Genomic DNA, 24,499 nt, shown 5'->3' on the forward strand with positions numbered 1-24,499 from the left:
CGTGTGCTTCGCTGGTTTATGGCACGGCACAGGCAGCGTCTGTCATGTGGTTTGTGGGAAAACCCGTATTGGATCTCTCTGGTCACCTGGGTAAGGACCGTCGGCTGGCAGCGCGCCCACAGCCGAGCGCATTCATAAACCTGCCCAAAAACTAGCCCGAAACACCGGGCACCCCGCTGCAATAATTCACACACAAACACACCATGCCTATCGGTGTTTTTAATGGTCAAATGAAGCCAGATCAAGGCGGCACAACTCATATACAACCAGCAGCTTTTGCAACCAATGAGTCACACGAAATGGTACATGGAAATTTGGAACAAAACAAGGTGATAGGAGTGAAAAAATCTGAGGAAAAGCACATTTTAGCCCGCACTGTATTCAACAAAATAGTCCACTCCATGTCTTATTAGGCGCAAGTGCGCTCCGCAGCCCTGCGCGGATAAACAGCAGCTGTGCGCCGAGGCCGACAGGGAACAATAAGGAAACCGAGGAGCGAAAAAAAACGCAGGCAAAGACCCCCAAAACGCATACTGAACCAAAATATTAACCGATTTGTGCACCCATCGAGGCTGTATCCGGTGAATTTGATAGCAAAAAGTAGCCGGCTTCATCCGCCTCCCTTCAGCCCCGCCGCCTCCGTCGAAAAAACCGCACAAACTGCGAGTTTTTTTCCTGCACAGACGCAGACGGCTCCGTGCTCTGCAGCGGTCTCCATTTTACCTCCTTGCCCGGTCGGTACCTCACGTGTCCTGGACTGTCTTTCTCACATGACCCGTGTGTTTGTCCCCGTGATCAGCACTTCCATCTCCGTATATCAGTGTCGTTGAATATCGCGTTTTAAACCCGCAAACCTTCATGGATATGCTTGAACAGAGTCTGGACAGCTCGACGAGGTGAGGCTGCTTCCTGCTCGCCATGGCTTCCCCGGCCTGGCCCGACAAAGTCAACCATTTTCTCCCTGCAGCGCAATGCAATGTTTAAGCCGTGTGCTCGAGTAACTTTTATATTTTCTGCACTGTTTTATCCCCCGAGGAGCCCGGCAGTGTGCAGCCCGGCGGGGGTGTGTGTTGTATTTGGCATTTATCCGCTCCTAAAAGAGGCATCTCGCACAAAACGAGCGCCCTTTTTTTTTTGTAGAGTTGTAACATTACCTCTGCTATATTGCATACTAGACAAGCAAATGCACGACAGCAACTTGTGTTTCTTTTCAGGTTAAGTGCACACTGAATTGTGCAGTCCGGTTCAGTTTTATATTTATATACTCTGCTTGATGCAAAGCTGGTTAAAAATGTCAACTAGAGTGGGCGTTGTTGCGAGTAACGTTATTTTAAATCCTGTTATTTGGAAATTTTGCACCTGTAATTTGTTGCCACCCAAAGTCCAAACAGGTGAATTTTAATTTGTCCAGTGAGGGAAATGTCTCTGTTTGGACTCTCACTTGGGAAAACGTGAATTCCTCTACACTTCTCCCACGCCAATTTTGATTTATTACTTTACTTATTCCTAATTCCTGTATTAGCGCCTCATCCCACCGCATGGGGGCGCTCCTGACCCGTAGCCTGCCTATTTACAGAGCATCATGATTGGTGTGACTTCTGGGAAATTGGTGTTTTGAGGGCAGCTTTGAAATTGCCCTGTTTTTTTTTTCTCTCTCTCTCTCTTCTCTTTTGCAGTCACGAGAAACAGGAAACAGAAGAGGTTGTCCAGTTACAGGAAGGTAGGAGCCTCATCTCTTCAACCTTCTGCAAACAAGTAAAAATAACAATCTGCTTAGGAAAATAAAATCTGCGGCGGAGGAGAAGCAGTGCTGCTGTACGACAGGCGCAGTAACAGTTACACTCTCCTTGTCCGGTTCCTTCTGTGAAACACGCCTGCAGGCTTTTCTTTTGTGCGCACATCTGTTTTTTTATGGCCTGCCTTTGTGCAAGGTCACAGGCTGAAGTGTGTGTGTGTGTGTGTGTGTGTGTGTGTGTGTGTGTGTGTGTGTGTGTGTGTTTTGCAGGAGAAGCGGTGGTGGGGACGGAGGAGCCGACTGCGGTGACCATCGCCAGTGTTCAGCAGGCTGCGTTTGCAGACCACAATGTCCAGTACCAGTTCCGCACAGAGAACAGCGGCGGGCAGGTGAGGAGCCCCTTGCAGCATTTTGACACGTGTCTTTTTAAATAAAGGTGCATTCTGCTGTGCACTGTTTTCTAACAGGAGCAGCAGCAGCTATAAGAGCAGCGGTGGCACAGCCTGTTTGCAGGTCCCTAAAAAGTCTAAAAAAAAGTTTTAAATTCAAATGTTGTGAGTTAAAGGTCATTAAATCATCTTTATTTCTGATGACCTTTCCAGATAAACCCAGCTCGCTGTATACTCACCTGTCACACTTTATCTCTCCCAAGTTTTGTGGTGGAAAAAAATGTCCTGGTTAGATTTATTACTGCATTACCTCGCCGTCTAACCTAAAGAAACTGTTTAACTTGGAAAGTGATCTCCATCTGGCGAATCTCCACTTTTCCAGACCATAGGCAGGAGGGACTCAGCAGCCATCTGTATTGTCAAACGCTGAACAAATGACAGATTAAATTACTGTATGATCTAAATATAATACAGTGCAATATAGAAAACATAACGTAAAGCTCTGAGATCCTCTCGAGTTTAGCTGTATCTTGCTGTCTCTGTATCTGTTTTACTTTATTACACCAGTGGATGGGAGCCTTTAACTCACAATACATTTCCGGCTCTTTCCCTGAAGTCTTATTGGCAGATTATGCCTGGCGGAGATAATAACAGTTCATCAAATTAAATAAGTACCAATTGGCCATATATCGACCTAAATACTGACCTCTGACCTGGACCAGATGTGACGTTTTTACCTTTATACTTTGCTGCTGTGTTGTTTTTTTGTTTGTTTTTTTAAATTAGAAGGTGTTTTAACCAAAAATCAGTCATGAATTCATTAATATTTTTCCAACAAAGGTATTTTAAAAAATTACAGTTTTACAGTTTCTCTTGATACTTGTTGTTGTTGTTGTAGTAGTAGTGGTAGTAATAGTTGTTGTAGTAGTAGTAGTTGTAGTATTAACAGTAGTGGTGGCACTGTTTTTACTGTAGTAGTATTTGTAGCCCAGAAGTCGTGTTAACATTAGCAGTATTGGCGGCAGTATTTCTTGCAGTAGTATGAGTAGTGTTTGTAGCAACACCAGTATGGTCAATAGTAGTAGTATTATTTGCAGCATCAACAGTAGTGGTGGCAGTAGTTTCATTATTAGTGGCAGGATCAATAATCCCTGTGCCAGTCACTCTCATGTCGTCTCATCTGCTCCAACACAACATGTAAACCCTGAGCCACATGCTTCTGGGTATCAGCTGCTCTTCTAGTAGCCCACCAGCTGGTGTCACACAGCCTCTGTCCTCACAAGCGATGACCAGCAATCAGCCGAGGAGCTGATATCTCCCCGCTGCACAAAAGCCACACCAGCCTACAGCCTTTAGTTTGACCGAGCACCTGATTTCTCCCTCCTCGGGTGTGTTACCAGGTGATTTTAAGAAGCTCAGTTTTGTTGAGGAGAATAAGAGCCTTCTTGATCTGTTTTCATCCCGTCTCCTACCCCGAGCTTGAACTTCTTTACTTTATCTGCATTTTAAGGGCTCAAGAATATTTGTTTTTTATCTGCTGTGTGGACGAGTGATGAGCGGATGAGCTCTCACTTTATCCAAATTGGTGTTCACATAAATCATTCACCTGCCAACCACCCAAATGAATTATTCTCTCAGATTCAGAGATCTGCAGCCGCATGGAGCGTTTAGTCCAGCTCTGCCTCTTCCTGTAGGTCATGTTTTTTTTTTTTTTTTAAATTGTGCCGAGCAGCATGAGTTTTCCCGGTGATTTCTTTACTGTGTGTTATGAGTGTTTTCTTTAATGATTTACGTTTAAGATTAGACAGGCTGTTTCAGGAATTGTAAACATTTCCACGTGCGCAGTAATGTCACTGCAGCAAATCCTGTGGGACGTTTAAGCAGCAAAAGCAACATGACAGGACGGAGGAAACTCAACGGGAAACAGAATGAAACTTTTAGCTGTGATGGAGCTCAGGATTTATCAGGAGGACAGCTGCTTTATTCAGATGGTGTATCTGTATGAACCTGCACTGTGTGTGTGAGTGTGTTTGTGTGTGACCTTTTGGACATGTAGAGGAACACAGAACATTAAAGACCCCATGAAATTGATTGCACACCAATCGGATCTCAGTTGGGGAGAGGAGCACAGTTTTATTAGAAGGGATGAGGTGGATGAGAGGATGTTTAAATATTTGTGAAGGTTTTATTGGTTGAGATTTTAATTCACACCCACTAGTGCGGGATGATGTCACCATTTACGATGCTGTGTTTTACAGGACGTAGAGGCCATGTGAGGTCATTTCATGGGGACTTTAAGTAACATTAGATTGGGACCGATCCTGTCGGTGTGTCTGAAGTTTTAAAAAATGAATGAAGTTACACCCGTGCGCCTCATGCGTGGATCTGCACCGCCTCTCTCTTAATGAGGAGATGCACCTGTTGTTTCTGCGGAAAGGTGAAGCCTAAAATATGTTCACACTTTAGAGAATGTAATTAATATTTTCCTCATTAGTGATATAGGTGCATCACTAATGTGGACAGTTATGTTTTATCCTTTGTGCTTGCTTTGGTTTAGGGATGTACGGGTTTATTGAGAATATTGTATCGGTTGATATCAGCTGTCAGCCTATCAGCCAATAAGATGACATTCACCGATGGCAGTGGGCGATATTAATCTGTCCATTTTTGTCCAGGGCTTGGGATTAATGTTGTCCTGTTGCAGAAAAAAATGTGTTTGGGATGGACAGACATCTTCTGGGAATTTGGAGAGTTTATTATCAGTAATATTGTTATCATGTCTGTCTCTTAGACAATAATAAACAGGATCGCCTGCACAACTGCAGCAGCTACAACCTGTGTTTTCACCACAGAGGTGGACCTAGATGCAGTTCATCAGGATTAAGAACATAATCCAAACTAACTACAGGAAACAACCCCAAAACACAAGGCTTTATGGTTAGCGCAAAAAAAAAAAAAAGAATAAATCTTGGGAGTGAAGGTGAGGTGAAATGCCTCCTCAGTGCATGTGCAGAGGTCATGTGATCAGGAGGCAGAAATACGCCAGAGAGCACAGGCGGGTCCATCAAGCTCAGCTGAAGTTTCTGGAATGGGATTTGCCACCAAAATCCCCAACCTGGCAGAACGAGCGGTTCCTAAAACTCCGTGCAGTGAACACACCGCCTGTGTGTGTGAGTTTTGTTTAAAAGCCCCGGTTTGATTGTAGCTGTGCTGTGTGAACCTACACAACCCAAAGAAAACAAAGTGCGGCTGTGATCCAGGCGTGGGTGATACAGACCTAAAATAATATTCCATTATTTCATGGTAATTTGCGGTAACGATATGCAAGACGACATGGGGGAAAAAATGACAACAACTACAGTGTTTTCCCACAGAATGACACTGCACAGCGGGGGGAGGAACAGTTTCACCATCTTACTTGTAGTTAATCCTCTAGTTAATCCTCCTCCTTAATTTAGTGTTTATCCAGCTCACGTTGCTTGCCCCGCCCTCAAACCCAAAAAACACAACCTGTCTCCTGAATTTTGTTTAACCCGCGACTCCATTTTCCACGACCGCCAGGTGAGCTGTGTTTGTTGTGACTGACAGATCAAAACGGTGGAAAGTAACGTGGGACTGAATGGCACTTCCTTTGTCTGGTAATCTGGAGCAGTGAGGCGTTTAAGGTGCTAATGACATGTTTCAGACTGTGTGTGTGTGTGTGTGTGTGTGTCTGAGCTGCTCATATGATGACAGAGATATCAAGATATGACACTTTTTCTTGGCGATCACACGTTCAGAGTGTTAAACCCGTCGTTTCCTGTGCCCCGGCCTCAGGTGACGTATCGGGTGGTTCAGGTGACAGACGACCACATCGAGGCCACGGCGGATGGAACCGGAGCCGTCAGCGTCGTCTCCACGGCGGCGTTCGCTGGAGCCCCTCAGGCGGTGGCACAGGTCGGTAAAAACACACGTGGCACTGAAACACTCATACTGCAGTTTGGATATCGATAGGAAGAAAAAAACGTATTGCAATGATAATGTTAGCCAGTATTTCTTTGCATATAAAAACACACTTTTGTAGGTATTCTCCCCCCTAGAATATTTTAATAATTTGTGCCCTGAAATTAGTAATATGTCTTAATTTAAATCCACACTATCTGCCCAGCTGCTCTTCCAACTCACAGGTATGCTTAGTGTTATAAACAAAGGAGCAAGATGGACAAATTAATTAATTATAACACTGTTTTGTTTCTGCTAAATATGTGCTGTCTTTTGGTATCTGCTGATATCAGTATATCTGATGAGCCGATATCAACCAGCTGATAGATTGGTTCGGCTGTAGTCGCATGTTTTTATTTTTCAGTCATGTTGGCAGGCTTTCATGTTGAAGTTATGCAGGTTATATTATGTTCTACACTGATTTTAAAGAGCTAAAGAGAGAAAAATCTGGAATTACAGCAAGTGTTGAAACTACAATATGCCACCTTTTCATGTAGTGGTATAAATAATAATACTAATATCATAATTATTATTTATATAGCAACTTTCATGACATAAAATGCAGCTCAAACACACTAAAATGTTACTAAAATGCCAGTCTCATACACATGAGGGATCCTGCCATGGAGATGAAGACAGACACAGATCCATGGCTGATAATATATATTTTTTTAATGTGGAAAATGTAGCAGATTGCAGCGTTCGGTGGTCTTCCTCACTGTTGTTTTGACTCGATCCTGAACGCCACTTTGCCAGGCCGTCATCCAGAACCCCTTCAGCAACGGGGGCAGTCCCGCGGGCGAGACGGTGGGCGGAGAGACGCGTTTCGCCTACTTCCCCGCAGCCACGGTCAGCGACGGGACAGCCACGGCCGTGTCGGTGCAGGCCACCACCGACCCGACGCTCACACAGGCTGGAGGTGAGCCGGCGGCAGCAGAACTCGATCCAAAAGCAGATCTCGGCCACCTGGGGGGAAAGTAACACCTCCTCTCACAAAATGCAGGACTGCACAAAAATCTCTCTGCTAAAATGCTAAAATTATGGTGTGATGAAAATTGTCTTTGCTCCCGGTTGCCAACTTTAAATACTGCACATATTGAAGTCCTCGTGCATTTTTTGAGTTTTTTTGGTGAGGGTTTATCAACTTTTCCCCTCATTATCAAAGAGAATTCACTGTGATTTCCACTTTCTCTTGCTTCTGTGTCTCTGATCACATCAAAAAATCCACGAATGTCAATTTCAGATATCACTAAATATCACTTCTTTCAAATCCAGGGCAGTTTTACGTGATGATGAGCCCACCTGACGTGCTGCAGACTACAACCCCTCGCACCATCGCACCACGCACACACACCTACACTGCGTGAGTATACGATTAAAACCTCCCGTCCCAGTCTTTCCAGTTCATTCATCATTGCCGTACCACCAGAATTCCTCTCCATACGGTTGGTCGACTTCTCACCCCCCCACATATTCCCACCCCTCCCCTGCAAACTCCACACTGGATCGGATATTCTTTACCTCTTACTTCCCGTTTTGGCATGATTGGTTTGTGATTGTGTGTACAAAAAAAAAAAAGAAAAGAAAAGAAAAGAAAAAAAGCAATATTCATCATTCCAAACGCTCGACATTTGAAAAACAAAAATCTGTCCCACTTACCTGCCATCCCCAGAGACCTTGGTGAAAGCGAGATGTTGCAGCATGGCAGTACAAACTGGTGAGAAGAACTTTCACATCCCATACGAAGAAGCACACCCCTCGCCCCCATCACGTGTGGTAGAGACAGACCTTTGGTGCCTCGCTAGTCGTGACCGGTGCTAGGTGTTGTCAGCGTCCCTGTGTGGTGGTTTGATGTTTTAGGGCCGGACGCTGCGTTTACATGCACAGAGGAACCCTGCAGCCGCTCGAGGTCCCGCCCCCGGTCACACTCGGCTGTGGGCCGGCGGGTTCGTGGTTAGCAGGTTAGCCTAGCCACACTGGAAATGGGAAATAACATTGTGGATATACAAGCGCAGTCAGAAGGGCTTTTATCCAACACTAAGAACAAAATCGCCCTCATTTTGTTAAGGTTTAGGGTTTCAAAAATAATGAAAAATACTACTCTGACCTTTAGATATGCCTTTTTTGTTGTTGGAAAGAGTCATTTAACAAAATTAAAATATTTATAATAAAGTATATACACTCAGTGGCCACTTAATTAGGTCCACCTGCACAATCTAATAGAATCCAGTCCAGCTGTTCTGCCATAAAGTTTCCTTTCCTGCTGCCTATAATGCTCAGGTTTTCTTGTTGTCACAGTAATAGAGGTGTTCATTCACTTCTATGTTTGGCACTGAGCTCATAGTTAGTGCTGCTGTTGGACTGGACTGCATTTTATTAAGAGGTGTTTCCACTATTCTGTCCCCCTTCATGTATATAAATAGGGGAGGACAAAAAATTAGAAACACCTCTCAGTATAATGTAGTCCAGTATAAGACCTATAATAAACACAGAATTAAATTTACACATTCTCCACATAAATTGAACAGTATAAACTTTGTTAAAAGGTAGAATTTATGGCAGAGCTGCTGTATTGAACTGCATTAGACTGTACAGGTGGAGCGGATGAAGTGGCCACTGAGGGTAATAATAAAATATTAAACAGTATTTATAAATGGCTGAGGATATAATAAAAAACGACATTTTAATGTGTGAATGTATATAGAAATGATGAGACTCACTAAAGGACAGGCAGAGAGGAGTCTGACAAAAGCCTTTTCCATTTTTCCTCTACAGGGCCGTAGTGTGGGCCAGGCTAACAGGCTAACCCCCTGAACTAAAGCTAGCACACGCTGTTTACCTCAGCCTGTGATATTAACAGAGTGTGTTTATAGTGTCGCCGTGACCCGATCAGTCCACCTGGGGAGCGGCCGTACTCTGAATCATCATGTTTCCATGTGTCGGCCACAAACTGAGCCCCGAGTGACCGGCTTATGGTGTTGTTTGTGCATGTAAACCAGTTGCAGGCCAGCGGTCGACCAGTGGGTTCATCAGTAATCCGATGGCTCTCTGGTTCGATGCTCATACATGAAGACTGTACTTCTCTTTTGGTTTTAGTCTGTATGCACAGCTCTGAAAGGGTCAGCTTGATTGGGTTAATGCTAATGCACCACATAATCAAAATCTTACCATCATATAGAAATGGGACAGCTTTTTTTTTTTTTTTTTAATTTCTAACTTGTATGTGTCATTCAAGCCATGGCCTCTACATGGTAAACAGAAAGTCCGTCCCTCCAATTTGTTTTTTTTTCCCTTGCTGTCTCTGCAGGAAGATGGACGGGCCGCGGGCACCGAGGGATGAAAGACGACGAGCACAGCACAATGAAGGTACATGAAAATAATCTGAGTCATGATGGTGCCTTTATTATGGCTGATCGTCTGTAAATATTTATGTTCCCTCTTCCTTTACAACCCCATGTGAAATGCCATAGAGATAGGTATTATTTGATACTGATGCATGCTTGGAGGTAGGAAAGGTTTTATAGAGGATATACAGTGAACAAGCACAGATTTGACAGTGAGACCCCCGGGTGTCTTTCTTTCTTCCTTTCTTTCTTTCTTTCTTTCTTTCTTTCTTTCTTTCTTTCTTTCTTTCTGCAGTGGAGAGACGGAGGAGAGACAAGATTAACAACTGGATCGTCACGCTGTCAAAAATCATACCTGACTGCAACATCGACAGCAGTAAAACTGGAGCGGTGCGTGTAACACACAGCTCAAACACCGACACGTTTCCCTCTGATGCTCAGAGGAATCCTCCCTGCACCGTTTCCCTGTATTTAGTCTCCAAATTGAATGTGAGAACGGTCTGATTAACAGGAACGCTGAACATTTTGATGAGACTGAGCTCTGCCTTTCCAAAGAGACTTGAGTTCACTTTGCTGTATGACAATTTAAAGGACCATTCCAGTGATTTTTTTGAATGTTTTATTACAGTTTAGCCTCAACTTACAGTGCAACGAGCAATTCTGCAAAGCCTGACTGAAGATTTCACAAAATACAAAGAAAATCCCCTGATTTCCAAATTTGAATTTTTGATTAAATCTCCCACCTTTTATAAATTATAATTCTGCTTCTGTGGCTAATAAAGTCGTCAGCATTCACAAAACACAGGCCTGATAATTTGATGATAAAGCAAATGTTTCTCCAGGGACTGTTTTCCCTGGCGGAGGGAGCGTTTCACTCAGCACTAGTTTTTAAATCATCAAAACACAACAGTGCTGCTGCTTGTAGGAAAATTAATGTGGATGACTCTATTACGGTGAGGGAATACTGGTGTGAAGAAAGTGTGAAGTCTCAGAGGGTTCATTTTCATATCATAGAGAAATGAAACCAGCGGCTGGATAAAAGACGGGAAGAATGATACCACAGTTCTAAAACACGACTGCTTGCTTTGAGAAAAGATTAGCAGAAACATGAAGTATTTTAATTTTGTAGATATTGCGTTAAACATGCAAAACAACTGGTTCAGTCCTTTTTAAATCTGTCTCCTCCATCTTGTTTTAATGCACACTGTGACTGTATTTTTGTGCCAAATGCATCGTGGCTTATTCACAATGGCAAAAAGTTGCACTGAAACGTGTGACTGCAGCCTGTGATCACCTCCACCAGTCAGGAAGTGGATCAGGGCCGTGCCTTTCAGTCGAGTCAGCTGTAGCTCAAAATGTGCCTTGCAACCTAAAATTCACTTAAAAGGTTTATTTGAAAATAAGTGGAAGGGGACTTGATCACAAGCAAAATCATGTGATGCTTTTTTTTTAAACCCGTTTGGTAATCCAGTGTCACGTTGTGTCGTTGCTCAGAGTAAAGGAGGCATCCTGTCCAAAGCGTGCGACTACATCCGGGAGCTGCGTCAGAGCAACCAGCGACTGCAGGAGAGTTACAAAGAGGTGGAGCGAGTCCAGATGGACAACGAGCTGCTGAGACAACAGGTGCACCTCCCGTCCTCCTCTTTCACTCCCACCTCTCAGTGTTCAGCCGTTTTATTTGTTCATTTTGGGTTAAGGGAGCTCGCCATGTTAGACGAGCCAGCCAGGAGGTTGCAGGTCTAGTTTCCCCAGATTAAGAGACGCAGGTTTGAGCAGGAGATGTGGAGACGTAACGCCCACATCAGCTTCTGTCAAGGCCTTTGAGCTGAGAGGAGAAAAGGAAAATCCACCCATGTTGCTGTTTTAATGGTGTATTTTTCCTGTTGCGAGCATAGGCATACATGGAAATAAAATCAGAATCTGTTGGGATCAGACCATTTGGAAGCAGGGCAGCAACAAAAAGATATCACTGGAGGCTGGATCAACCACCTGATCCCATATTAGCTAACTTGTCCAATCAGACAAATCAATCATTTGACAGAGGCCTGGTGTGAGAGCAGCACTCACTGTGATGTCGAGAGTGAGCGAGGAAGAAGATGCTTACAGTTTTTGAAAGGAAAAGCTACGCTGCAAAGATAACTTCAAGTGCAGTGAGGTTTATGGAGACTGTGTCCGCTAAGAAAGTAAAAGTTAGTCATGTACACTGCAAAAACGCAATGTTTCATTGGCAAAATTTGCCAGTGGAAAAAGTGAAAATTCACTTGAAATAAGTGGCAATTAGCTAGAAACAAGAAACAAATTTTGCCAATGAAACAAGCAAATTTTCACTTGAAACGAGAGACAATTGTCTAAAAACAAGTTACTTCTGAGGTGATCATGTCTTATTTTAAGTGTAATGAGATATTTTGACTAGAAATAAGACATTTTTGACTTGAAATAAGACAAATAATTTTGGTAAGATTTTGAGTTTTTGCAGTGTAATAGTCCAAGAGTATCTGAGGGAGTTTTTTTTGTTTGTTTTTTTTAAGCACCCAGCTAAACTCAGTAAATGGCTCTAAACTGTGAAACTTTGATTTTATTATTCCTAAATGTTACAGGGAGGAAAATAAAAGCACGTGTTATCTTCTAATCTGTTTTTCCTTAATTTCTTCTTTCTTTTTTTTTTTTCCTAGATCGAGGAGCTGAAGAACGACAACGCACTGCTTCGAGCGCAGCTACAGCAGCACGGCGTGGAGGTGAACGGGGATGCGACACCACAGTGATGACAGACTGATGGGACTCGGCACACGTCACGTCACGAGCACGTCGCAGACTCCCACCTGCCTGAACAAAACCAGGAAAGAAAACTGAAAGGAAAAAAAACACAAGAGGAGCCACTTGGCATCTGAAATTGGACAAACACACACACACACACACATAAACACACACACACACACACACAGCTCAAGAAGAGACGAACATTGAAGGACTGAAAACTGACGAGGCCTAATCCTCCTCCTCCTCCTCCTCCTCCTCCAAGCTGAATGCTGAAGCTCATAACTCTGTAGCTGACTGAAACTGTCACCTCCACTCAAAGGAAAACCTCGTCACGCCGCCACGCTCGCACCCCAGCTTTCTTTCTACGTCGAAATCATGAACCCACTATGGAAAAAAAATTCACTCTTAGCAAGCATCACAACAGAATTCACCTTTTTACTCGACTGCAGTTTTTCCTTTCACTCTCTTTTGACATTTGCTGTGTTTGAAAACTACTAAGTGTGACATGAATGGAAAAACTCCCTTTTTTTTGTTTTGTACTTTAATTTATTAGTGAACATGTATACAGGAAGAAAAGACAGACAGATGCGGTAAAGATCATAATACAAAACCATAAAGCTGATTTTTTTTTTCTTCCCACTTCCTTCCCTCCTAATAGACGATGAACAAACAACAAGCAAATCAGGTACTTTGATCCATCGTCATCACTGTTACTAAGGTTAGTTTTACTGTCAGTGGACCATGTATGTGTGTGTGTATATAGTTAGCTGTTCAGTTTCGGGCAAAATACCCTTCTTACAGCTCACCCAGGCTGAGACAAGATGTTTGATACCATTTTCACCTCTGTACGTCCACTCGTTCAGTTCCTATGGGTAGCATTTCATGTTAGCTTAGCATAAAGACTTGAAGTCTATAGGAGTCGTTAGCCTGGCTCCGTCAAAGTGAAAAAAATAAACCTTACAGCAAATCCAATGCTGTCTTATTTACACAGTTTATCATGTGGATTTGAAATATACATCTTGGAATTTTAAAAGGAAGTTTTTTTGTTTTTTTTTTTCACTTTGATGGAGCCAGGCTAACGACTCCCATAGACTTCAAGTCTTTATGCTAAGCTAACATGAAATGCTACCCATAGGAACCAAACTACTGGATGTACAGAGGTGAGAGTGGTATCAAACATCTTATCTCAGTCTGTGTAAGTCACAAAAAGGGTATTTTGCACAAAACATGGGAGTATTCCTTAAGTTTTTGGTCTACTGACTCTCGATATTGACAGTCTGAGCGCCGGGCAGAGCACATAACTCTCAATAAACATGGTCCAATGTCAGTATATTCAGTTAAGGTAATACTTCTCTGGCAATCAAAGTGTAAAGAACTTTGATAGGACAGGCAGTGAGTTTTTATTTTTAGTGCAAGGCCTTAATAGAAGCCTGTTGGGAGACGTTAGGTGTTAAATGTAGCTCAGGTAATTGGGATAGTGCACTGGCAGCGGTTCCCAAACTCAACCGAGTCTCCGGGTGCCACGTCTGGAGACAAATAAGAATATCAGCGTTTATATCAGGCATTAAATCTGGGTTTGTTTTATCTGCTTATTTTCAAAGGTCACTGATGTTAATGCACTGATGTGGAGCGTCGGCCTCTTTGTGGCTCAGCAGTCCAGCTGCATTTTAGTGGAGACCTGAGGTAGCGTTGTAGATGATGATGATGTTGACGACAACGACGACGACAATGATGATGATGATATTCACAGTTTTATCTTTTTTTTTTTTTTTATTTAATTTTATTTTTAAAGTTTGGGAACCCTTGCTGCTTATGATGTAAAGACTGAAGATTGCAAACCGACCCTGATCCGGAGAGCGCTGAGGGACATTTGGACGCGAGTGATGATAGTTGTAACTAACCAGCTTTTGTCTACACTGAAAGCAACCACAGCATGGAACTCTAACCACTGGCATGACTAATTCTGATACAATAAAACAGCAATGTTTATACCCCGGTGTCGGTCGTTATTTCAAGAGGACAACAGAAGATCATGGCTGCGTCTCTACCTGCTATTAAAATGTGTCCTTGGTGATCCGATTACAAGCGGACAGCTCTCAGTCCGTCCGCCCACACCTGGCCTTAAAATGCGTCTCCATGTGCGTCTCGCCTGCTCATTTGTGATTGGATCTCATGCATCATTTCCATTTGCAGGCTGTATTTTTTTTTTTTTTTTTTTTTAAGGAGAGAAAGAGATGTATTGTCATGCACGGTAAAACATGGTAACACCGTACAATGAAATTCTGACTTTTCTAGTCCTCCTTCACAAAATTAATAAATAAGGTAAAAATGAAATGTTATTTACCAGGAATTTCACAAAAGGAGGCATCCTTGCTCACTCCAGCCTCATTTTAATGAGCTTAAGACAAAGTATTTCTATCACATCTAGGGTTAGAAAGAATGTGTGTAATCATGCCGGGGCATGATTCAATTTTAAATGGAGGAAAAACCCTTCATGTTGTCGATACACATCCCACCCTGCAGGTAGTGTTTTCTTCATTAACCAGCTGCTTTATAGTCAGCCTGCACTTCAGTTAGCATTTGATCAGCTGACAGTGCAGCTGCACTGGGCAGAGTCACCTAAGATATTTTTTTTGTTGGAAAAGTGGCGTTCTGGCGGGTGTCGGGGGTGTTGGGCGGGACAAGACAGAGGACGTCAGGTGAGTGGGCGGTCCTTCAATCCGTCCTGGGACACGTCTGTTTACACTTCAAATGTGATGCAGACAAAAGCGTCCCAGACCACTTCTGGATCTCTAGACGCATTGAGGACACATCGGTGCTGTTTACACCTGAACTTAGGCTGCATTTACATTGCAAGTCTTGATGCCCAGATCGGATTTGCTGCCTGAATCTGATTTTTTTTTACTGTGCGGTTACACGTATTTTATCAAGTGACCCATATCTGATTCACGTGATTACACTTGCCTACAACATCTGAAACATCGCGCATGCCTTGGAACACGGCTTTATTTCTGTAGGTCCCTTTTATTTTCTCCTGAATTTTCTCCTCTCCCCAAAGACTGAGAAGACATCTGACCTCTTCAGCTGACCACTGTGCCGAATTTTCCTCCTCATCTCTCATCTTTCTCTGCAGGTTAGCCTCCATGTTCAGTCTGTCGTTTACCACGTGTTCACTATTTATGCGACAAAATAAGCTAATTGTTCGCAGATTTGATGACGTTAGAGACACAACGTGTAAGAAAATCCGATCAGCCTGTTTACACGGCGGTCGCATTGGCACATATCTGATTTATTTCCATATATGAATGAGGCCTGTATCCGATCTGAAAATATCCGAATGCATGCGTCTTTTTCCTGATTACACTGTCAGCGAGCATATCCGATCTGTGCCACATAAGAGCAAAAAATCGGAATTGGGTCACATTACATTGACAGTGTAAATGTAGTGTTAGAGGTGTCAGCTGGTGATCGGAGTGTGCAGGACGGATGTTAATACCAGGTGGAAACAGGGTCTGTGGTTTTGAATGCTCTATTAAGAGTAGATCAGTGGTGATAACGATAATGGACTGCAGTTTTATCCCGGGTTCCCTGCAGGTCATGGAAATTCTGGAAAGTCATGGAGCTTTGAAAAGTGTAGTCCAGGCATTGAAAATCAGATAAATAAATTTCATAAATTCTTGGGACAAGTCACCGAATATCATGAAACTTTCGGCAAGGTAGTTCCAACAGTTTAGCCACAGGAAGTCAGGGGATTTTACCACTGATTCAGTGCTCTATAAATCAATTAATCAATCAATCAAACAATCAATTTGACCTTGAGATAAGGATGGGAAGCCTGTTGACAGGGCAGTTTAAATGTGTGATACAGAGCTAAAAAAAAAAAAAGCACAAAGAGTTAGCAAATCTTCCCTGGATGAGTTAAAGTACAGCTGCGTGTTTATTCCACAGACAAAATGAGAAGACAAGGAGCACTGCATTCACTCCTTCATGTAGAAGAACAGACAGTTTGTCAAAAAAAAGTGCAAAAAGATTCAATCAAAATTATCACATCCCTGAAGCAAAGGAGATTTACTAAAACACATTAAAACTTAAACCCTCAATTTTGTGCAGTGCACCTTTAAAGGCCCTGGTAAATCGGGTTTTCAGTGCACTTTGTCTCACTGTGAAAATAATGACGCCTTTATTTCATATAAAAGTAGCAGATTAAATGCATTACATCAGTAGACTATGGACTGGTTTTTTTTGTTTGTTTTTTTTTTAAATAATTTTTGTGATAAGATCAAACACCTTGGACCTGCTAGTTTTAAGTGGATATTAATGCATATTTAGAAAGACTTCCCGTGCATGGATGCATTCACCAATTTGTATCTTATTATCTGCCGATGGTGGCTGACATGTGCCTCTTGCACTTTTGATCTTTCACCTCGGCAGCTTCACCTGCCGAGTGGAAGCTGAGGCCTCGTCCTGAGATGAGTCATATGGAGCGCTCTGTTGACTTTTACTAAGCAATCACTTCGGCCGCTTGAATTCATTACACCTTTTATAAATTGTGGCCACAAACTGTAAACTAATAACAAATGAACCGAATGCACTAATAAACCAACATACACCACCATATACACCGGCAGGACACTATAAAGCCATGTTATCTGTGTTTATTCGTGCACTCCGGCTGCATAGGAGCGCTGCTTCATCTGCGTGGACGGCAGCGAGGACGGCGAGCTCATTACTGACAGGAAATGGCCGGAGGACAGCTATCAGTCACCGGGCAGGCGGCTGCGCTTCATCACAGCGTTGTGTAATCTGTTTGCACTTCCGGCTGTCCATGCTTATAACACTGAACTGGGCTCGGCAGCGGGCAATCTCTCACACCTGCCTGTGTAGTCTCAGCAGCCCGGGGCGCTAATTGTATTATCCCATGACGCCATAAAACACCCATCTTCGATTCATCAGAGTCACAAGCAGGGAGGTCAGTGTAGGGTGAAGCCACCCAAACTGAGTTTACTCTCTGTTTTATTTTTGCACTGCAGTTTGTCAGCCTCTTTGGCCTGATTTAATGAACTTACATTCAGAAGCTGTCGTTCCAAAGCATTTATATTCATGGTAGGAAAACAACGGAAGCTGAATGGAGTAGAGCGATCACTGCAGTTCAAATTATGTGAGGAAAACATTATTTTAACCCTCCCATCCACCCCTTTTGACATCTATCTATCTATCTATCTATCTATGTGTGTGTGTGTGTGTGTGTGTGTGTGTGTGTGTGTTTTAGTTAACAAATGGATTTTACACACTGTAACACAGCAGTGAGTGCAAGGAAAACTTTAAAATTCATAAACAGTGAATTCACAATTTCTGGAGAGCAAACCTTTGAATTCACTATTTAAAACATGTTTTACTGACATCCTTATATTTGCAGTTATAGTGTGTTAAAGAACATTTGTTAACTGTTTATACACTATTTATAAATTGTCATCTGAAAGTCAAAAGTGATGTATCTAAAAGGGAGCCGATGGTGTCATAAAAAGGAAGAAAAGGTCTTTGGATGACTCGTAACTTTGATAATAATTGCTAATATACTGTCACACTGTAATGTCACGTCGTTTTTGCCAAATGGTTCATGTCTCATTTTGCAAAGGCTTTCTTCCTGTAGTTATTTTCAGATCGCTGGTTGCTCATCTGACGATCATTATTTACCCAACATTTAATTTTATGTATCATTACACCTCTGGCTTCTTACTCAGCAGTTCATTTTAATTGGATTTGAGCAGCCTGTGTGTTACATAATGTGTGTTTTGGCTGGATTTGCCTCTGCTGTATGTCACACTGTCACTTGCAGCAAAAGCATATCCTACATACTGAATATTTTCTATTTTTAATCCCAGGGTTGCTGACAGTGATGATGGATGGGAAGAATGAAGCATGAAAACCTGTAAATATTCTCTTTTTAAACTGTACATCTGAGGACATTTTAAAGGATGTAATGTAAATGTATACCACATTTACAGCAGTCAACATGAACTTAAAAGTTAGTGTTTTGAGGGCTCTGATAATATCTATAATGCCTTGATAGCTAAGGAAAAAAAAAATCAAGATAATTCACGGATGGGTGGGACATTTTTTGCAGCTCAAAGAAGACAACATCAGCAGATAATTATTGCATTAACCTGCACTGACCTCGGAAATGTAGGCACTCATCTTGGATTTTCAGTGTTAAGGCAATTGAAACAGTTAAGACTTAAAGGGGAAACTTGCAATCTGACATGTTAATCACATTTCTGTGGCAATGAAAACCTCAATAATTAACGATCAAGTTACTGCCATTATGCAGGACAGGAAAGCAATTTGTCTGCCAGCACATCTCGAATTTCCCCAGCGAGCTTCAATTAGAATTAAATAATCCGTTCTAATCATCGCCGTCTACCTCGACTTTCATTGTGTCCATTTTCTGCAAATGAAATACACAAAACACACACGAATGGATCATTTCTTCAGAGCGTTTAGAGCGGAGCACCTTCCCTGTACTTGTCGGCGTCGGGGTGTCCCAGGTGAGAGCAGCAGCGAGCCCCTCCACACCTCAGGATGTGCAGCTTTGCCACGACGCTCTTGCAGCAGGTGTTCAGCATGCTCCTCACCGCCGCAGAGGAGAAGTAGAAGATGAACGGATCCAGACAGGCGTTGAAGGTGCTGGAGAGGAGCGCCACGTTCCTCCATTTCTCGCTCTCCTTTCGCACAAACCCGACCACGTGGGAGGCGTTGTACGGGCCGAAGCAGACGGCGAACACCAGCAGGGTGCCGAGGGCCAGGCCGATGGCGCGCAGCCTCCGGCGTCTGCTAATGTTGGGGAGCCGGGACAGGATGAGGATGAAGTTGACGTAACAGAAGCAGCAGATGAGGAAGGGGATGCAGAAGAGGACCAGGAAGAGCTCCAGACGCACCGGCAGCAGGATTTTGAGGTCGTCCTCAGTGAAATCCAGGTAGCAGGTCGCTGGGGCGAGAAGAGACGTGCCAGTGGAGTTGATGCCCTCCTCGGTGTCGCCTGCGCTATTAAACCACTGGGAGAAGGGCACGATGTAGACGATGCTGAGGTTCAGAGAGGTCACCACCCAGAAGAGGATGCTCGCCAGCACGGCGTAACGCGGCCGGCGGCACAGCGAGTACCTGAGCGGGAAGGCCACGCCCAGGTAGCGCTCCACGCTCACGGCGGTCAGCAGCAGCGTGCTGTTGTAGATGGTGCAGTAGAAGAGGAAGCCGGTGAAGGGGCACAGGACGTAGGGCAGCTTCCAGATCATGTCGTCCGCGGCCTCCTTCATCTTGAACGGCAGGAAAGCCAGGAAGATGAGGTCTGAGATGGTGAGGTTGAGGAGGAGGATGTCGATCGGAGCCGCCTTGCGCCTCACCTTGCGGCAGAAGGTGCAAAATGCCAGGATGTTGGCGGGGACCCCCATGAGGAAGGTGAGGATGTAGACGGAGAGCAGCAGGTGACTGTTTGGCATGTCGGCCATTCCAGCAGATACAGACTCGCAAACACTGGACAGAGGAGGAAATCATTAGTGATTCAATAAAGGAAAGCTTACCACAACAAGAAGGAGAGCGTAGACCTCCACCAAGCTGCCAGCTGGACGATATAGCCCTGTGTCTTTAAGCCCCGCCCCCTCTCAATGCTGCTTCCTTTCAGCCAATCAATGAGGAAAGCTGGTCAGTGCTGCTTTAGCTATGATCAGTCTCCCCAAAAGGTTTCACGATGATTTATGAACGTGGAAACTACGGCCCTGTGCGAAGCCTCACCCACCGCCCGTCTTGTGTCCTGTGCCAGTTTGTCCCGTACCTTCTGACTTGTGCCGCAAAGACGGATCAAACAAGGACAGGAGCGATCACACAACCCCTCTCTGAGGTTACTTTGGTGTTTGTTGGGATTGAAAAGAGAGAAGGCACGCCTTGTTAACATTCCTCAGCAAAGAGCAGGGAAGTCAAAGGTAATAAAAACTGTCAGGAGTGATAAACACTGAAAAAATCCATGTAATGTAAGCAGCCTTTTTTTTTTTATTACAATATTATTCACTAACTAGCAGCATTTAAATATTATTCTTCAAAGACACTGTTTTCTACAAGCAAAAGGTTGAAAACTTGTGTTTCTAACGTCTTTTTTTTTTTTGGAGAGAAAAAAATCTCATCCTGTTAAGGGAAATGTTTAGAGTGAACTAACACATGGGACGTCAGGGTTATATCCTCGAATGTGTCCTAGGTTATACTGACTGCAGAAGGAAATATTGAGAAAATAGTGAAAAAATAAAGTTCTGTTATGGAAGAAAAGAGGAGGTTTTGGGCTTCAGTGTGTTATTATAATGTTTGACTGAACAAGAGGCCTGACACTGGCACTTGATCAGCTGCAGTGAAAATGATGGGGGTTAAAAAAAAATACCCGTCCCTGCAAACGATCTCTGAGCAGGCGATTATCCTCACAGCCTCCAGCCAGAGCTCTTGGATTCTGGTGGAAGATTTAAGGGCTGGCCCTCCAGAGCCGCTGTAAACATTCACTCCTGCTCACATCCATTAACCCTGACGGGTGAGGTCGGACACCTATTGCAGTATCATTTTATGGAGCTATGTGTTGATGAAAGTGCAGGACAGAGGAGCCCAGAACAAAATTCCCCACAGGGACATTAAAATCTATCTTTTTTTTATCCAATATCATTCAAAACACACCTGTTCTTACTATTTTTGACACCAAAAACAAAACTTTTTCCAGTGTTAGATACAGCCTGGCCATGACACAGGAGCCTCCCCAACAATGACAAATAAACTTATTCACACAATGAGTAAGAAGCACATTAACACTGCTGAAAGGAATAGAAGTTTAAAAAATGCTTATTGTAAAAGAAAAAGTTACTCACCTATATGGGCTTTAAAAAAAGAGGATCATCTCTTCATCCCTGAGTCGTCGTCCCTCTGGTCCCGCAGCCCAGCGGCAGCGTGCTTTGTCTTTGGGAAGCACAGGGTTTGATCGAATCAGGAGACTCCCCTTCATTTGCATGTCCTCCTGAGTATCTGCCATCATCCCTCACGCAGCGGAAATTGAATAAGCTTTCTGACACAATCTTTGCTCTGCATTGCTCTCCAAACATCATCTCCCGGCAACCGCTCACACACGCCGCGCGATGTGTGTCTGAATGCGTTGCAATAAATGCTTGTTTTGTTTAAGGACTTGACAGACACAAAAGGAAGGGCAGATGTCACATTATTTGCAGTTTCTAATAACAGAGGAGACAGGAGGCTTTATCATCCCAGGCTGCCCACCAGAGGGCAGAGCAGAATGGATTTAGTCAAGTGTGTATTTTACTCCAAGGACCCTCTCCAGAAAATATATGTTTGTACTTAACTATGCAGTATGAAGTACACAGTCATTAATAATATATAGCAGCTTTGCAGGGAAGCTTCATACACTGTGTGTGACCAAATCTGGAGCTTCAATCACATGCCAGTTTTTATGATCAAGTTCAAATGAATGACGTTATATAAAATCAATAATGAGTGTTATTAATAAGTGTTGCATGCATGCATGACAGATCTACTTAAAGATTGATTAAAGACACCAAAATGGGGGTAACACTTTACAATAAGAGTACAAAAATTTATGTCAGTTAACGTTAGTTAATGCCGTAATGGTTAATTAACTGTTAATTAATGATTATTGTGACATTTACTGTTAATAATATCCACAACAACCCTTACCGTGCCTTTGCTGTCCGGGGCCCCAGACTCTGGAACGCCCTGCCGGAGGGCCTCAGGCAGGCAAACTCTCTGTCATCTTTTAAATCCCTTCTTAAAACTCACTTTTACCGTTTGGCCTTTTCTTAGTTGCTGGTTCTGTCTTTTATGGTCTTTTACTATTTTATGGGGACCCCTTCTGGTTTTATTGTAATTTCATTTTGTTTTATCCTCACTTCTGTTTTTATTTTTTTAAAATTTTATTGTATTTTATTATTTTATTATTTTTATGTTGTTATTTTATTTTATTTTATTTTATTTTATTGTGAAGCACTTTGTAACTGTGTGTTTTGAAAAGTGCTATACAAATAAAGTTATTATTATTATTATTATTAATAAATAACATATAAATTAATACCTTAGCATGAACAGCATTAGTAAATGATTCTTAGACACATTAGTTAACAGTTAGTTAACTGTTACTTAATGTTTATTACGGCATTAACTAACGTTAATTGTTGTACTCTTGTTGTAAAGTGTTACCCCAAAATGAGCTATACATTACACCTAATACAGTCCTGCAGCTTTTATTTCACGTGACTAAAAATGCACAAATGCCCAAAGCTACAGAGTTTTAAATTTTGGCTCTTGTGCCTTATGTACAGCACATGAGACCACAGTTAATGTGCTAAAGTGTATTTTCATAATTTCAAAAGCAAATTGATTTTAAAGCTGCAGCTACAGAAAAGACTGAGTGAACACAGTCTGGCTTACCTGTTGAAGTGTTTCAGAGAAGCCTCACCTGAGCTGGCAGGTGACTGCTGTTGACTCCAGCCTGTGCAGGTGTGGGTCGGAGCGTGACTCGTGTCAGGAGGGGGTTCAGCGGCTTCGCCTCAACGCCTCCAGAGCCCCACGCCGAGTCTTGTTTTTGCCAAAAAACCCCGTCCACCAATCTCAACCTTTTTTTTTTTTTAATGCCGTCTCTCTGAGTGGCAATGTTCTCAAAAACAAGACCATTACCATGTTTACACTTTGCACACAGAATGGGTGTGGAGCAATCAGACAGCTCTTCAGTTGTGGCAAACCACATAAAAAACATGTGTAAACACCACCAGTGTTGGGGGTAACACATAACAAAGTAATGCATTACTGCAATCACACTACATTCATTTGTAACGCAGTACAGTAAGGCATTACTCTTTCTAAATCCAGTGATCAGATTACAGTAGTGGCATTACTCGCATCACATAAGTTCTCAAATCATCTGCATAATGGATGGAGAGAAAAAAAAAGTCTACTGTGTCTTCATGCTCGTGTGACAGTCACCTGACCTCTGACCTCTCGCCAGTCGTCACCTCACCTCGGCTACAGCTCCTGCAGGAGAGAGGACAAACTTTTGAGGGGAGGAGATCTGCACATTACTTTGAATTTGTTGTGCGAAAGGAGAAGAATGTGCCGGTAAAGTGCAGAAACATCGCTCCGCTGCTGCAAACAAAACATCCAGCTGGCTGCTTCTCACCGGTTTGTGGTGTTACTTTATCAAAGAACATAAAAGAAATATCTTCTATATTTCCTTCATATTAGGGTGGGGATTTGTGCTGATACGTGGGCAGATGTAAGGTTTAACATTATATTGTTAACTGGCAGTTATGTACCAATGCATCTCAGGGGGTTAAGTAATATAACACATAATATAATAACATACCAAATTACTTTCCACAGGGAGTAACAAAGAAAACGGGGCGAAAAAGAGGGAGGGGAGGTGGGCTGGGGGTTCAGAGGAGACACCGAGTCCTCTGTTATTTCTGATAGCTGCTTGAATCTGCATGACGATGTTTGTAATGGCCACGCGAGGTGAAGGAGTACGGCGGAGCTGGAGTTTGCAGATTTAATGGACTGTTAAAGTGGATAAAAGGTAGATATACTGTGATGTGTGTGTGTGCATTAATGGGAAGAAGTAAGTCCAGCCGACTCTGTGGGAGCAGGAGTGACCAGAGCAGCCTTACTGTTTTACACAGTGGTGTCAAAATTAATAATTCCAAGCATATTGTGACTGAAATTACACGTTTCAAGTTTTATCTGATGTGACATGTAACAATGAGACACAGTTCATTGCATTTTACATTAATTTGATTATGCTATATGATTTTTAATGGAGATACAAAATAATCCAGTAAAATATCCCTACTAATAAATTCATTTCAAACATGAAGCTCAGTCCTAATGTGCATTTTCTCTGTCGAAGTCATAAAAAGGTCTTACACAGCGTTGAATCTGATTTCAGAAAGTGTGCAGCAACACTGTTACGCTTTATGTGATTTTATGTTCAGATAGCTGTCTGATTACTGAAGATGCATTTTATATGCCGAGTGTAAACAGGGGACATCATCATCATCACTGTCCACTAAAGTCATCAGCACTCACCTCTATGAAATACAATTTAACCATATTTTCAGGGTTAATATGCAACGTCATGACGTAAATTCTTAGTATGCAGAGAAGCAAGTTATAGAAGAATATATGTATAAGATATATAAGAGGGTCTTTTTGAAGAATAAACCATGTATTTGGAGTAGTCTGAAAGCATG

The 24,499-nt window shown here is 42.8% G+C and overlaps 2 protein-coding genes across 8 annotated transcripts; one reads left to right on the forward strand and one right to left on the reverse strand.

Annotated features, from left to right (window-relative positions):
* Nucleotides 1-225: 225 nt before the first annotated feature.
* On the forward strand, nucleotides 226-14,197 carry usf2 (upstream transcription factor 2, c-fos interacting). 7 transcript variants are annotated; one of them, XR_003928964.1, is made up of 13 exons: nucleotides 226-896; nucleotides 1,677-1,720; nucleotides 2,006-2,124; nucleotides 5,941-6,060; nucleotides 6,862-7,024; nucleotides 7,381-7,468; nucleotides 7,778-7,822; nucleotides 9,413-9,471; nucleotides 9,745-9,839; nucleotides 10,944-11,072; nucleotides 12,122-12,924; nucleotides 13,808-13,889; nucleotides 13,999-14,197. XR_003928964.1 is itself a non-coding variant. In XM_030063724.1 (11 exons), the coding sequence occupies exons 1-11, from the start codon at nucleotides 859-861 to the stop codon at nucleotides 12,209-12,211; spliced, it is 990 nt and encodes a 329-aa protein (XP_029919584.1). In that variant the 5' UTR covers nucleotides 226-858; the 3' UTR covers nucleotides 12,212-14,197. The 7 variants fall into 7 exon arrangements, 2 of the variants coding, with proteins under 2 accessions (XP_029919584.1, XP_029919585.1); XR_003928965.1 differs by having other exon boundaries at nucleotides 12,122-12,891; XR_003928961.1 differs by having other exon boundaries at nucleotides 12,122-13,889.
* Nucleotides 14,198-18,703: 4,506 nt separating this feature from the next.
* Nucleotides 18,704-19,708, reverse strand: LOC115367268 (free fatty acid receptor 3-like). Its single transcript, XM_030062939.1, has one exon. It carries the CDS (start codon nucleotides 19,706-19,708, stop codon nucleotides 18,704-18,706), a length of 1,005 nt encoding a protein of 334 aa, XP_029918799.1.
* Between the last annotated feature and the right edge of the window lie 4,791 nt (nucleotides 19,709-24,499).

Source organism: Myripristis murdjan, chromosome 11 (genome assembly GCF_902150065.1).
Source record: "Myripristis murdjan chromosome 11, fMyrMur1.1, whole genome shotgun sequence".
Classification (NCBI taxonomy): Eukaryota; Metazoa; Chordata; class Actinopteri; order Holocentriformes; family Holocentridae; genus Myripristis; species Myripristis murdjan.